At 41.7% G+C, this 16234-nt stretch overlaps 1 protein-coding gene across 4 annotated transcripts in view; it reads left to right on the top strand.

The window, feature by feature from the left end:
• Positions 1-550: 550 nt before the first annotated feature.
• The window catches only part of CSNK1A1 (casein kinase 1 alpha 1), a 37420-nt gene continuing 21736 nt past the window's right edge, over positions 551-16234 (top strand). Inside the window, exons 1-3 of one of the 4 annotated variants that reach the window (XM_072873801.1) lie at positions 551-1144; positions 2023-2129; positions 15148-15274. In XM_072873801.1, coding sequence (XP_072729902.1) covers positions 1022-1144; positions 2023-2129; positions 15148-15274 — 357 coding nt within the window. In that variant the 5' untranslated portion in view covers positions 551-1021. The remainder of the gene's footprint in view (positions 1145-2022; positions 2130-15147; positions 15275-16234) is intronic. The other 3 variants (XM_072873802.1, XM_072873800.1, XM_072873803.1) reach the window with 3 other exon arrangements.

Genomic DNA, 16234 nt, shown 5'->3' with positions numbered 1-16234 from the left:
TCTGACCCGGCCTTATCTCCTGTTGCCTAGCCTCAACGGCCACCTTGCAGCGAGTGAGGGTGGACACCCGCCTGCCCAGGCGAGTGAGCATCTCCCCACTGCCCGCAGGACGCAGGGGCAGGTGGGCAGAGCAGACTCCCAGCAGACTCAGCAGGAGCCTCGCGGATTTGACGCCCCCCTCCCCGCTCCCAGCCCCAAGAGAGGCAGCGCCCGTGGCAGGCCCAGTTGAGGCCCGCGAGGCGGGGGGCTGGGACGCCTGCCCCTTTAAGAAGCGGGTGAGGGCACGTATGCTTCTCTCCTTCCTCTTCCGCCCGGGCTCGGGTTCGAGGGGTGCGCATGCGCGCTGCTAGCACGCGACGAGTCGCTGGGCCGGGGCAAGTGAAGAGCGACGCCGGTCATTGGCTTTGAGGGCGGGCGGTAAATGCGCATGCGCAGATCACGTATTGCCGCCTTCTCCTCTCCCGCTTCCCCGCCCCCGCAGCCCCGCGCGCAGGCGCGTTGAGGGAAGGAGGTGGCATTTGCCTGGCGCATGCGCGCGGGCCGCCCCGCCCCGCTCCCAGCGTGCCCCGCGCGGTGAAGAAGCGGCGGCTGCAGGCTGGGGGCATTTTGTGTCCGCGATAGCAGCGGTTGAGAGACAAGATGGCGGCGGCGACCGAGTGAGGGACCGGCGGTGGCCGGGACCCGGCGGAGCCAGCGGGCTTCGCGTTTCCCTTCCCCTCCCCCCTCTCCCTTTCCCTACCCTCACAGCACATCGGTGGGCGCCTCTTGTCTTTCTGGAGAGTGCCGAGAGCCGAGCGCCGCCTGACCGGGGAGCGGGACAGAGCCGCGGAGGGGGGCACCCGCCGGAGGGGCCCGGCTGGAGCTGAGCAGCGGGGACTAGCCTTCCTTGTTCTGCCCCCCCCCCCTCCCCTCCCCTCTTTTCCCTCCCCTGCCCCTTTCCCCTCCTCTGGGGCGGCGGTAGAGCCCTCTTTCTCCCCCCGAGCCTCTCAGCGCCGGGAGGGCCCCTCAGCCGCCCCTCGCCATGGCGAGTAGCAGCGGCTCCAAGGCCGAGTTCATTGTCGGAGGCAAATACAAGCTGGTGCGGAAGATCGGGTCGGGCTCCTTCGGGGACATCTATTTGGCGATCAACATCACCAACGGGGAGGTAAGGGTGGCTCGCACTCCCTCACCTCCTTGGGCTTGTCGGCGCGGTCCCTTCCGCACCTCGGGGGGAACCGGAGACCAGCGATAACGTTCCCGAGGCCGGCTTGAAGCCTGGTTTTGCCCCCCTTGCCTCCTCTCGCTGGCTGCGAGGCACCGGGCGGCCACGTCTCGCCAGGCTGGCCAAGTCGCCCTCCGCGGGGTGGGGGAGTGAAGGTGCGTACCCCGAGGTTGAGGGGCTTCTCCCGCCGGAGGGCCCTTATCGCCGGGGGGGTGGCACTGCCCCTTCCGACAGCGGAGCCGTGCGGTCGTGGTCTCCCCCACCCAGCAGTTGCATAGCTCGCTTGCAAGTGGTAGGGAGAGGAGACCACCATTGTGGGAAAACATACTTTGTCTTTTATGAGCGACCAAAGTTGTCCCTCTCCCGCCGATCATCTATCCCCCTCTCTCTCAGCTGGGGAACACTTTATCTCATTTTCATCAACAGTAATAGAAACAAAGAAGATCCCCTGTTTTTTCAGCTCTTTTTTTCTTGGGGTTTTTTTTTTTTTCTTCCTCCCCCTCATGGCTCTGAGCTGTAAAGAAGAAACACCCACGTATGTTCTTCCTCACTTATGTGGATCTGAAGACTTTACATCTCCAGCTCAATTTCATGATCTGGGAAGGATATTTATATACAAATCATGACGATATGGATTTTATTTGAAGACGCAACAAAATGCAGGACGTTGAGCACCGAGAGCTTGAAAAAAAAATTATACCTCAGAGCATTTGCAGCAGGGTTGTGTGGGGGATATTGAAGTGCTGTGCCCCTTAAACCTCAGTGGCAAGGCTGTGCTTGGTGGACGCTCTGCTCTGACTCCTTGTTCCCTCTCACTGTAGGAAGTTGCTGTAAAGTTGGAGTCTCAGAAGGCTAGACATCCCCAGCTGCTGTATGAAAGCAAACTATACAAGATTCTGCAGGGAGGAGTTGGCATCCCACATATACGGTAGGAATCACTCATGTATGCCAGTACAGTGCCTTTTCTGTAATGTTAGTGTGAGGCAGGACACCACGATTAAAAAGAGATTTATCTGGGAGGGATTGGGCTGTTGGGGGAAAAATGCTCCATTCCAAGCTCTACAACTAGTTGGGTATCCTCCCCACCGGCCTGCTGTCTTTTCTTATCCGTACATAACTGTGCTTTGAAAGCAAGATCTTCAGCAGTTCCTGAGCTGTGAGAAATTCTTGTCGTGATTAGAACAAAGTGCGAGACTGTTTTGGTGAGAGCCAGTGTTCTTGATGAGGTTGGGAGTTTGGAGCCGGTACTGGAAATGGCTGCTTTCTTTTGTTGCTTGCTTTCTTTTTTTTTTTTTTTTGTTCCAACATGTCTTCCTCCTCCGCTCAGAAAATGGCGGATGGACGTGATTAACCCTCCCCCTTCTCGTGTTGGGACAAGGGACGTGCTCAGGCATGTATCTTTTCCTTTCATAGTTATGTGCTGCAAGGCTTGAGACTGCAGAGAACCTCAACCAGGAATGAAATGGCAGCCCCTTTCTGTTACCCGCAACAGATGCGTCACTAGGATTTCTGTACAGTTAAAGTGCCAAGAGTAATCCCTCCCAGTTGCTCGTTATGCAGCTTCCTTGTTTCATATTCTGTCTGAAACTTTCGAAAGTGTTTAATAATTTCCTGATCTGGAAGAATATCACTGGTGCAGCAGACTCTAGGAGGAGTTATTTCACTTGAGATTATTGAGGTGTTATACTGGGGTAGTTCCCAACTACTGAATCTATGCATCAGAATAGATTAAATGAAACTTCAGTTTTCTCCAGAAAGGCTTTGTACAAGAAGTTGTTCTTTTTTTAAACTTTGTTAATAATTGTTTTCAAAGTTAGTATTTCTTATGTTTGCACTATGGCATAAAGGAATTTTTTTCCTTGAGCTGCAAAAACGATTTCAGTTTAGGTATTGGGTGAAACTGTGGATTCCATTCAATCTGTTAACCCTTCCCTGACTTCATTGTATGTGCACCTATATCAATAGTGGCCTGTAGGGTCTGTTGTAAGGTCATAATGATGACATATTCTAGATCGTGTATTAATTTTAACAAAACCTAAAACAAGTTTGCATTTCTAAGGTTAATAGCTCCCCTCCTCCCCCCCTCCCCCCCCCAGCTGGCTGTAGTCCTGAATGTAAGCTGGAGCTATGTAGTGGAGGAGACAGTGTTGTCTTGGCCATCTGTCCTCATTCACTACAGCCTTTTGCAGGAATGCAATAAACATACCTGAATTAAGCAGAATACTTGCAGCTTAAACAGAGTTGCTTATGTGAAAACAGATTTAGTCTTTATTTTAGACTACAGTTTCCTTCTTTTCTTCAAATGGGTGCCTTTATTTCATAACTGAAAGAATAGAAATTGCATTTTGGAAAGCTATCACAGTATACTTATGTGCTAAACCAGGGATAACTGGGAAAACAGCCAAAGCAAGTGGATATCAGGTGTTTCATCGCAAAACTGGAAAAGCAGGCATTCTTACTATTTTTTTGAAAAAGTAAACGAAGGTTTGGTGCTATAATGAGGCCTAAGTTGCAAATTTTTCAACTTTTCCATGCAGCAGAAGTGAACTACTGTTTAAGTTCTTGGATTCGGTTAAAATGTCCTGTGAGAGCATTTTATTTAAAGCTGAAATACTGGAAGTAATCTTGCATGTTGAGAAACTTGCTTCTAGCTTCAATTACAGCAGTCATCTTTAAGTTTTCTTTCCTCTGTATTTGATGTTCTTGTATCTGACTGTTTTCTGTATAACCAGTGACTGTTTAGAAATCTCACCACCACAGGGGAGCTACAACCTTTCTTTCACACATACTTCCTTCCCTTCCCCCCCCACTAATGCAAGATTACAAGAATCTGAATAAGAATGGACAACTGAGGCAATACTCAAAACAACTCAAATTGATTCATAGACTCATTGTGCTAAAGGTGTGTGATCTATTTGATAATGTCAGTGAGTCTTAAAGTTTTTCACTTTTAGGTTCTCACAGTGTTAATCTTTGTAGTATTTTTCTAGAAAAGTGTCTTTCAGAAAATTTTTGGAAATACCTTTTTTTTGTCTTCAGAAGTAGCATTAATTTTAAATCTACTTGTATGTACCAGATGCTGCTTGACAGGTTCTTTGATTAGGCTTCTGTTACTAGTTGTCATCTTGCTGTATGACATCTGGTGATGCTTGAAGAAATCTGAAATAGTATTTTTATGTTTATCGTCTTTAAGAGGAAGCTGAACAGGGTACCCAGCACAGTTCTTGCGACAAATGTTGAGACGTGATGTGTTTAGTAGAAGTAGAATCCATGGTGCTCTGAATCTAAGGGGGAGAACTTGGCCTACCAAATGAGATGTATCACTGAGGTGCTTAACAAGGATATGTCTTTGAATAGGTGATTACAGAGAGTAAGACCAAAGTGAAATTACTGTGCATATTGTTTCAGACAATTCAAGCTTTTCTGACGTGCATTTTTGTCAGCAGCTAAGCTGGGAGAGTGTATGACTTTGTACTTAGGTCACTTTGCATGTGTAATTGGTAATACATGTTCCACCATTGTTTTATAATGGTATGCTGTCAAGTTGGAATAAGCTGTTCTTGGCTCAGTATATTTAGAAGGATGAATCAAGCTGAATGGAGATCTTTCAATAAATTTGTTAAAAATTCTGTAATGTTACACCTTTAAACAAGAACAGCACAAACAGAGCATTTGATAGGAAATAAGGAATCATTCTAAGCTTTTGCCATTGCCATGCTGTATAAGCTGGGCTCAGCAGCATTTTTATGTCAATGCTACACATCTGGGAAACACAGGCACATAATCTTGCATTCCTCATTTAAGAATGAGGGACTTGTTCTCTATCTTTCATCTAATTAAGTAATGCAGTGGCCAAGATCAACTTACTAGAAGTTGCATTATGTGGCTTTGCCTTACTAAAGTGGTCTGCTCTGGTTCTTTGACTCACAAAGCTGAAATAATAGGTGAGGTATGGATTGCTCATTCATTTGGGGCACCTGTTCTTAAAACTGAATTCTGCCCTTTAGATGTGATTGCAAACTTAGTAATGATGAGATAGCATATCTGGAGCACTTAAATTGTGTAGAACCAAGCAAATTTTTTTTATAGCCTTTAAGGTTGATTTGGTGGCCTTTCTGGCTGATCGCAAGAAAGCTAATGAGCAAAATCTCAGTTTTGGAGTTAAAAGTTTTTAATGTTGCTTCTGTGGGATCAACTATGAGCCTTTACTTGTCATGGAGGGTGAACAAGGGGCCTTGGTACTGCCCACTGTAACAGAACATGTTGTTTGCACATAAAATAGCAAAAATTGAGATTGGAATGTCTTTATTCTCTGAATATTCAGCTCTGGGGCCCCCAGCATAAGAAGGACATGGACCTGTTGAAGCGAGTCCAGAGGAGGGCCACGAAGATGATCAGAGGGCTGGAGCACCTCTCCTATGAAGACAGGCTGAGAGAGTTGGGGTTGTTCAGCCTGGAGAAGAGAAGGCTCTGGGGAGACCTTATAGCAGCCTTCCAGTACCTGAAGGGGGCCTACAAGAAAGCTGGAGAGGGACTTTTTACAAGGGCATGTAGTGATAGGACAAGGGGTGATGGCTTTAAACTGAAAGAGAGTAGATTTAGATTGGATCTAAGGAAGAAATTCTTTACTGTGAGGGTGGTGAGGCACTGGAACAGGTTGCCCAGAGAAGTTGTGGATGCCCCCTCCCTGGAAGTGTTCAAGGCCAGGTTGGATGGGGCTTTGAGCAACCTGGTCTAGTGGAAGGTGCCCCTGCCCATGGCAGGGGGGTTGGAACTCAATGATCTTCTAGGTCCCTTCTAACCCAAACCATTCTATCATTCTATGACATTCTGAACCCTTTTAGACTTGGAAGTCTTTGACTTCTCTGCTTATTGTTGTTTGCTAGAAGAGTAGCAAAATTTCTGAACTTGCCTCCAGAGTTTCATAAAATGTAAAATGTTCTGCAGATTTTTAAGCTGTGGTTTGTTCTTGATGTATAAATTTTGGTTAATTATTACCTTCATTTTTCACAAAAGGCTCTTGAACCAAGCTTAACATTCTAACAATCTGTTCTGCCTTTAGGACACAATGCAAAGTCTGCAGTATTCTGCTGGGCTTATTCTCATTGTTCTCAGCCATCAGCTGTCTCTTTCATTTTTCCTCTCTTTTCAGTGGCAAAGCATTTTTAGCTGTAATCTTGTTAACTGGGCACTGATCCTATTAGTTTGGACTATCTACCTTTATTCCCAAATTCTTGGTTCTAGCTTGGAGGAATGCAGCAGAGTGTGTTTGGTGATTTTTTTGTATGCTGTTTTGTTCATAGTGTAACTCTGTTAAAGCACTCTTGACAAAAACAATTGTTTGAATTATCTGTGACAGCCACTCTTGATTTTTGCCATTTATGGTGTTTATCAGCTATCGTTCGTATCCTTTATGAAGATTAGGTATTCTTTCAGATGTACTTTTGAAAGAAAAGTGGGCTTCAGATTTTTCTCCTGACAATATCATGGGATAACTTGTTTTTGTTATCAGTTTCAAATGGAAAACAGCTATGCTGGAACCAGCTTGGCTGTTGGTGATGTATTAGAAGTGGTGATGTATTGGAAGTGTTGCTCTTAAGAGCAGGAAGAGGGCCTAGTAAATGTGAAGTAGATACTGCATGTATTCTTGTGTGGGCAAGGCCGAAGAGATACTGTACAGCATGTGAGGCTAATCAAGGTGATATTTAAGTTTAGTCATTTGTAAGTTTGAAAACCAAAAGCTACTGACTTAGCGATTTTTTTTTTTTTGCAACATTCTCTTGCAAACTGAACAAGTAAATCCTTACATTTCTGGACTTTTTCAATGCAGTAAGTTCTTGCAAAATATTTTAATGTTGAGCAATTCAGTATTGCCACCCATGTATCACTACGCAATCTTCTAAATAGTGAAGCATATTGTAAAGTTTCTGGCAAAAAACCCCCTATAAAAGCATCTACAATTTTTGTTCTTCTGGTTGCTTACTGCCATGTTGTTAGATAACTATTAATAAGAGACTCTGCCCGTGTTCATCTTCACTAAGGAATACATGTAATGGAAAAATGTGGTCAAGTTTGGTAGTTTTGGGGTGGTTTTCACAACGGATTTTTCCTTGAGCACTTCAAATTTTGATCTCTTTAAGCAGTGCTTAAAAATCTGTAAATATACCTCTCAAACACCACCATTTTAAACTGTTTTCCCAATAACTTCCTGCAGCATAAAAAAAAACCCACACCAAAAAAAACCCCAAAAACACCACCAGAAAAATACCCGCTAAACCCACAAACAAAAAACAGCCCCCTAATGCTTCTCCCCAACAAAAAAAAGAAAAAACCCACCCAAAACTAGTAGTCAGATACAGTCTGAAAAGTTTTCTATCTTCTTTTCATTGGTAAGACTGATACTTTCATCTAGGTCTGCAAGTAATGAGGGGGAAGGTTCTAGCAACAGAGCCTCCTATTAATGAGCCTTCTGTTACTACTTAAGGCTGCATACTGAAGGGCAGAATGACTCTAGTAGATAAGATGAAGCCTCTTGTTATGGTAGCTCAAAGTAAAATTGAAAGCTAGTCTTTTAAATTAATACCTAAAATTTTTCTACTGAAAGAGTGAATGTCTAAACAAAATCTATTTCATGTTTTATAACAATCTAAACTTCTGTCGTAATTGGTCTTTGTGGATTTCTTGGAAGCATCCAAGGGAGACCACAGTTTGAAAACAAATGAATGTGTCCTTTTTTGGGTTGGTTTGTTTTTCTTTTTTTTTTTTCCCTTGCCTTGGCTCAGCCTTTGCAGAAATGGCTGTAAAAGTATGCTGTTGCAGTTCAGTGTTACTCTTGTTTGGAACAGGTGATCAGCAGAGGTAGTAATGAAACTCTTTTCCTCAGCAGTGTTTCTTGTACCTACTGCGTATTAATCGCTTACCTTCTCAACTGAACCTTCTGACTTATATGGAAGAAACTTGACTGAGGTTCTCCTCACTTCCTACCAGGTGTTAATGTACCTCATGAAACAGCTAGCAAAACAGCCAGTCAACTACATGGAAGTATGTATGCAACATAACACTAGGCAGATTAAATTATCTTATTGCTTAGGAGATGAGTTGCACTGGCATGCTTCATGTATTCATATTTCTCTCATAACTGTACAAAAAAGATACAGAATTTTATTTATAGAGTCTATCTAACTTCATAGTGTAGCGTGTTCGTTGCTGTTTCTTTATTTAGTTCTTGGGTGGCCTAATTCATACTCACCATGGCAACTAATGTTAGGTGACATCTGCTAAATATTCCACTTCAGTATTTCAGTCATGCCATATTATGTTAAGTTCACTTACATTACTCCTAGCTGGCTAACAGTTAAGAAGTGCTTTTCCAGCTTCAGGGGAGATAAACTAGAAATATAAAATATGTATCAATTTAGACATGAATCTTACGATGATAGATTACCTCTTACATGCGTTGCTTCAGTATCTGTTAAGACTCAAATTAGTATATTTTTACAGGCAGAATATACTTCCCAATTTGTCTGAAACAGTATTTGTCAGGAGATGTCTGTCCTGACAAGTCTAGAACATGGAACCAGAAGGGACCACTTTGGTCCAAATCCAGCACCTGTTTTGGACAACGTGCTATCCTTTCTGTGAATCAGTCAGATGCAATGTTAAAACTTTCTAGGCTAGCACGGCAGTGCTCATGATTCTGTTGTCGGACAGAGAGAGCTTCTCTGCCTAAAGATAAATGCTTGTACCCATAGGCAGTCAGTTCCTATCTACTTCTTCCCTGATTTTTTTTTGTTAATAACCTTCTCCCTATTGCAGTCCTCCTGTATCTATAAAGAATAGTTGCATACCTCTGTAGCTGCCTTGCTGAGCTGTTTGAATACTTTATTACAGAGGTCACTACCTTCCGATCTTTCTTGAAGTCTCTTTTCTGTCCCTGTTCTGATTCAGATTTCCTTTCCTGAATGTTGGTGACAGGGCTTGCATGTCAGTGCCTTAAGCATTGATACCAATTGCTTCACAATTTCTGTGTAGAATACCTGTACTTTTACTGGTTAGGGTTACTTATTATTTTTCAGTGATGCCTGATATTAGAGCTATATGATTATAGGGAGGTCTGTGTTTTCTCTTTAGTCACGTCATCTGACTAATGCCTAGTTCAGAGACTTTTGTATAAATGACTTGGTGCTTGCAGAAATGGACTACAGTTCCAGAGTGTTCATCAGTTCAGTGTCATTTGGTTCTCTGTAGGATGTCTGAATGCTTTGTGTTGATGAGGCCTTCCAGACTTACATATTCACTCTTATGTGCCTGCTGACTTGTCAAGCTTACTAATAAGGTGATCTTTTCAGGTAATTCTAGTGGTAAGTTTTTTCCAGCTTGCTTGTTCACTGTACACTTTTTGTTTTAATAGCTTTTTTAATCCACCTTAGTTCTTCTCTTCCACTTGGTGTTTGAAAGCCCAAGTGCTGGGAAACTAATTGCATAGGACTACACAGAGTAATCATAGGGTCACATACTACGAATTATGAAAGTGGCAAAAGTTTATGTAGTGTCAAAGTAGTCCAGATTGGCCTTTTTTTATGTGACTATAAAGGTTTCTGGAAGTCTAAAGGTTTGAGTTTAACTATTCAAGTCTTGTCATAGAAGCGTTGTACTTCCTTGCAGTGAGGCACCAGGAGACACTTTTTTTTGTCTCACAAAAGCATGGCCTTCTGCATTTCTGTTTGTAATTCCAGGTTACCATAGCCTCCACTGGAATAGTCAGTGATCGAATTGACAGAAACCTTCAGTGGAGGATAGGTTACCTGGCAAAGCAGGCATTGGTTGAGGAGAGCTTTTATTAAGCTGGAACAAAATAGTCTTGTTATAGTCATTCTGCTGGTAGGAAGACTTTCTTGTGACATTGAGCTGATGTTCTGGTTTTGTATATAATAAGCTATAGACAAAATGACGTGCCATTATGCTAATGGTGACAATGCCTTTACTGCCTTCATGGTTTCAGAGTGCATGGGATTTGGGGTTTCTTTACCAGTGATTAACAGCTGTACAGTTATTCAGTAATTTAGTTCATCTTGATGTAAATTTGAGATTTTTTTAATGTGAATCTTCTGAATCCTTTTATTCATCATGTGACCAGCCCACACAGCTTTGATAATTGTGCTGGTTTTGTTACCCTGTTGTCATAATTACAAGTGCCAATGTAATGGATGAAGCTGCTGGTTATCTACTAAAATTGTGTAAGTGTTACAGTAGTCTGAAACTGGGCCTATAATTTCATGGCCTGTCTCTGAATTCTGTTAGCCCTTTGCCCACCTCTCTTTGCTAGTTGACCTACCTCAATTTGACCCTTTCAAAGGAAGATACACTAGATGTCAAGAGAATATTGTAATAACCAAATGAAATGTTTTCAGTTAAAACAAACCAAAACAAAAACCCAAACAAACCAAGCAATTAACATTTTCTCAAACATTTCTTTGGTCATTGACATTATTTATGAAATACACAGTTGCTGAAATAGACATCATACAATTTTTGAAAGATGCAGCTCTGAAAACAGAAAAGGATTTTAAGTTTGGGTAGACCTGACTACAGTATTTGCTACAAAGTGCTAGATGTGCATCAGTACTTCACTTGCTTGTCTCAAGGTTAGTCGAGGGAATTAAAAAAAACACCCCACATGAGTTCAAGTAAACATTTGCTTGTCATGTGATCTGGCATCATACCCACTTTACTGTATGGGATTTGGAAGCCAAATACTTTCAAACCACTGTGCCATGTGACTTAGTTGTTCAGCATAGAGCTACAAATATTGAAATTCAAGTTGTTACAAAATTTCAGCTGTGTGTGTATACTGGGGCAATATATCAGGCTGCTAAACCACATGATTTGGAAACTTGTTGATGCTGTGGGTCTTGGTCTTTCAAATTAGACAAGTCACTGAAGTGAAATTAAGGTTCACTCTTTAGCCATGCTTTGATGGAAAGCTTCATAAAGGATATTTACTGTATTCTTACTGATCTATAGTAATTTGATCTGTAGCTTTAAACAGATGAGGCAAGGGAGAGTGACGATGCATGTGTGAGCTTGGGCACGCCTTACAGCTTGAATATGGACTAGGATTCTTAACAGCTGTCTCGGGTGTTAGTGTTACGCTGCCAATTCAAGGATAAATCTTAGCTCTTCATAATAACATTGCCCTATTAATGTTTTGTGTAGTCTTCAATAAGATCATCTACAGCTGTTCATCAGGAAAGCTGATAATCCATACTTCATGTGTTTTTTTTGGCATAAGTAGGTATAAATGGACCTGTGCTACAGAATCAAAACTCTCTATTTAGCAAATAGAGGACGTAGAGCACTGTGGGAATGAATTAAGAGAAATAATGAGTTTTCCTAGTCTAGTAATTTAGCTTTTCTTTTTGAAATAGTACATTGTATGTAACTATATGCAGAGTCATTACCCACCCGAAGTGAATTGTCAAGTAGTTAAACCTCTTGCTCCCACTTTCCACTGCCCTCAAACTCTCCCCACTTAAAAGGTATTGCTGCTGTTGCTTCCTCGGCTTTAGTATGAGAGAGTACTTCCAAGTGTGCTTAAAAAAAAAAGTCCATGGTGCTTTAACAGACATGTGGGACACTTGTGTTCTGAGATGCTAGTGTCATCTAATAGTTGCCCAAGGCTTTGTATGGATTGTTCCTTCATATTAGTAGTTCACTCCAAGTTTCATTGCTAATGCGGTAGTAGAACTTCTGAAGATTTCTCTGAGACACTAGCTTTTTTATTTTTTAGAATTGTGCTCAGTTTGTTGCCGTATTGTTCTGTGCTTTAGCCCAGTAGTGTTAAAACTTGCATGATAAAGTGGTCTGAATTTGTGTTCATCCAAAATGTGTGCTTATATACCGTCTTACATTGATTATGTGAATATGGGAGTAAGGAGTACTTGCCAAGCTCTTATGCATCATAATATCCAAGGTTTCCTAAGAAGAGCCAAGACTTCTAACATTTTTGCTCAGAGCTGCCAGTAGTAGCAGGTAGTAGACTTTGAATGGATGTGATGTAGCCTTACTTCATAATCCCATTTTCCCTGGAAATGTTCCAAGGGAAATGAAAACTTAGTTGCAGTTGTTAGCAAAGTAAATAAAGCACAAGTTACTCCAATGCCATAGCAGAAGTTTCAGTTGCCAGTAGTGAAATGAACAGATGCAGCAGTCTTCTGTGAGGAATTACAGGCAGGTAAACATGAAAATGAAATGTTAAGAGGTCCTGTCTTATTTATTTGTCTTGCAGAGTTGGTTCTGCTTTCCACCAGTGTAAAATGGTCAGGAGATTAAAATTTTCTTGTGCATATGTAGAAGTAGGCCAAATGGAGGTTGTGCAATCAACCTGAATTACTGCACTTATTAAGCAGAGAGATCCCTATAGAGGAACCAAATGCTTTTTAAAATGTAGCTCCCAGGACAGGCTTCCTTTTCATCAGCTTCACTTTTTCTGTGATGCTGTAACTAAATTTTCTTAGCTCATTTGTAGACTGATCTTTGATCCTTTTCCCTTATACTGCAGTCTCTTGAGCACTGAACCATTACTGTACTGAACAATTACACTCAGCATATGAATTGGACTTCTATTTCTTGAAGAAAATCATATTTTATCTAGATCTTGATTTACTCCTTAGAATGCTTCAATTCAGCTCATTATTCTTCAGAATTCTTCACAACAAACCTAAATTTCATATGACAGAATAACTAGGCGAGTCATTTGGTCCAGTTTTCGTTACTCTAGATGACCATAATGTTTCATTTTCAACTGTAGCCTATGGAGTTGTTTATAGAGCCTTGCCAAAACTACTCAGCCATTTGCATAGGTGACTTTGAAAGGAAACAAGAAGTAGATTTACAGGCATAGTCAGTAATTCTTGAACTGAAGCTGGTTTGTAGTTGACTAAGAATTTTTCTCAACAGCATCTCACTTTGACTCTTTCTCCATCTCTGCTTTGCATTTTTTAAAATACTCTTCTTGGTTGCTCTTGTGGTTGAAACTACCTTCTGATCACTCCTTAAAAGGGCCTAGCTAGGCAGGTCTTTTCAAAATGTGTATGTTTCGTGGCTCGGTATCAGGTTGCAGTGTGAATATTAACCTTTTCATAAATTACAGACTTTTTCAAATACCATCAGCATGCTTTCCTAGTTGAGTAACTTGTAAGCAGGGTTTTTTGTACATCGTAGTACATTCAATGAATTTTTAGAAGGCAAAACCTGATAAATAGTACTTACAGTATTGGTATGATCATTAACATGTTGGAGGAAAACTGTTTTGTTGACATTTCATTTGAATGATTGCTTTCAAAATACATATTTTCTGCATCCCCTCTTGATGTAGGGAATGAATGAAGGTCCTAGACTGACCTGTAAAACAATGAGTATGATCCACAGCTCATGTTTAACTTTTATCAGATTGTAACAATGCATTACAAAGTGCATGGTTTCTACTGGAATCCCGACAGTGGGAAGGTACAGGCCAGTAGTTCATGAAACAAATCCAAATATAGGATCTTTTCTCTGTGGTTTTGTAAACATTTTAGTTTACTACCCTGGCTAAGCTTGGAATCCTGCAAGTACCACGGAATTTGTCGGTTTTATCAGTGGTAACTATTTTCCAGACAACTGTGCATTAGTCTCCTGGAGTCATTGCCTAAAGTGGAAATAAAATCTCTATAAAGATCTTTAAGGCCCAGCTACTACTGTATCTTGTCTGCACCACTGTTGCTGGTAACCTCAAGACTCCTCCAAGGAGAGAGCTGGTCAGTGCCTTATCCATTGACTGCTGCTACTAGATCCTTGTCATAAGGACTAGGTGCCTAGCAAAGGTAAAATGCAGCCTTCTGATCTTCTGATAAGGTGTTGAATCTTTATGGTGGTATACTAGTACTCAGCACAGCTTCAGTTTTTTACACGCACCTCTCACTTAACTGTAGGTATCTGGAATGTGCAGAAGGACTGTAGAGGAGAATATTCAGGTTCTGTCTTTCAGTGCCCATTTAAAGTATGGAAATTCACAGCTGAGATTTGCAGAAGTGAAGGGTGTGACTCCAGGTCTTCTCAGGCAGGTTAGGTGGTGAAATACTATCCCCCAATTGCAGATAACATAAAGCAATACGATGATGGAAATTCTGGGCATGGATTGGAAGGAAAAATATGCATGGGAGGCCTTCTGCTTGTCCTCACAGCATTGGTAACATTTAATTTTTTTTGCCCTGAATTGATATATCAGACACTTAAGGGTGGATATCACAGTCTGTTTGGCCGAAATTGATGTTTTGCTACATTTGTACTTCTGCTTTTATGACACTTAGGTGTTTTTCCCTTTATGATGTCAAAAACCTGGTAAAGAGCCTTTATCTTTTATTTAATAGGACAGTAGGACTTGATTGGTATTTGCTAAATTGGATGAATGAATGAAGAGGTAGTATATGAGTTAACTGCATGAGCTGCTTTGGTCTGTTGCAGAGAAGTCATACCTGAAAACAAAGCCTAAAGCAATTAAAGATGTTTCTGTGAAGTTAAGTAATGGAGGAAACAATGATGGGAGTGTAAGATGTCCTGCAGATGAGTTTCAGTTCAGACTTTGTATATACATCTCAGTATATTGACATGTAATGGCTTCTGCTTTGATTGCATTTTGATGTTTAGTATTTCAGTTGCTGCTAAAGTGTAGTAGTGTTCCCTCTTAAGGAAAAACTAAACGTGTGCACACACACTTGCCAACTTGTGTATTCTGTTTTGTCCTTGGACTTTGTTCCAGGAAAAATAAGACACTACTAGCCTTAGTTTTTAGATAGCTTTCGAGATTGAACATTAGTCAGCAATGTGCCCCTGCAGCCAAGAGGGCTAATGGTATTCTAGGCTGCATTAGGATTCCTGCTAATGTCAAATAATTTTCTTTGTTGCAGGTGGTATGGTCAAGAAAAGGACTACAACGTTCTAGTTATGGATCTTCTTGGTCCCAGCCTTGAAGACCTATTCAACTTCTGTTCTCGCAGGTTTACGATGAAAACAGTACTTATGTTAGCAGACCAGGTACGTACAAATCTTACTGTGAGGAAGTTAAAAACCCTTAAAGTATTTTGTGCAACGTGGTTCTTTAAGTGGGTTAAACAATGTGTTATGCAGTGCTGTATATAGCTAAGTGAACACTTGACCTATATAGGAATGAAGTAACGGTGGCTTCAGTGTGCTGTCATATACAAAATGAACATAGGCCTGTAGTGGGAGGGTAGCACAGAGGGTAGTACACAACTCCTTGATGCTGCAGATCTAACAAGTGCAACTTTAATAAAGTATCAAGACTAATATGGGTGGATTAGCTCCCAGTATCAGCCATGGGGGTGGTGTTAGAAGGTCTGAAGCAGTCTCTAGTTATGGTTGATCTGATTCAGTGGAAACCTGTTGTGTTGGCCAGCTGCAGTGACAGGTGGGCAACATGCAAGTCTATAGGTTGGTTCTTACTGAATGTCACTATGCGCTCACAACCTCCTGTAACTTCTAGTCCCAGACCATGAGCTAATAAATAGTTTTGGTGGTTGTGGTGCTTAAAGACAGTTCTTAAAGCTGTTAGTGGAGATGCCACTCCTACCTCAAACTTAATCAAGGCCTCTAAAACTGAGGTCTGTTAAGTCTTTTTCTAGCAATTGATATTTTTTCAACTTGGTCGTGACAGTACAGCATTTGAAATGCCCAGCCATATTTATTTCTTGCTATTGAACAAATAGCTTGATTGTGCTGTCTTCAGCTACTTGAAAGGCAGTAAGAGTTTCATGAGTTGAATTTTCAATGGTAGTTTAAATGTCATCTAATATTATGTAATAGATGCTAGTACCAAGTTGTCGCTAAGCCAGATGCTTGTAGAATCCCAGGCTCTTGGCCAAGGAAGCTCACAGCATTTGTACGGAGACAAGGTCAGCTGTCCTTATTCTCACCTGCCTTGAATGTTATGCTTGCTTTAGAGAGCCATTTGCCTGCTCAGTTAGCTGGAGTCTG

Source organism: Ciconia boyciana, chromosome 9 (genome assembly GCF_034638445.1).
Source record: "Ciconia boyciana chromosome 9, ASM3463844v1, whole genome shotgun sequence".
Classification (NCBI taxonomy): domain Eukaryota; kingdom Metazoa; phylum Chordata; class Aves; order Ciconiiformes; family Ciconiidae; genus Ciconia; species Ciconia boyciana.
The sequence above is the reverse complement of the archived record's forward strand: the minus strand, read 5'-3'. Positions and strand labels throughout refer to the sequence as shown.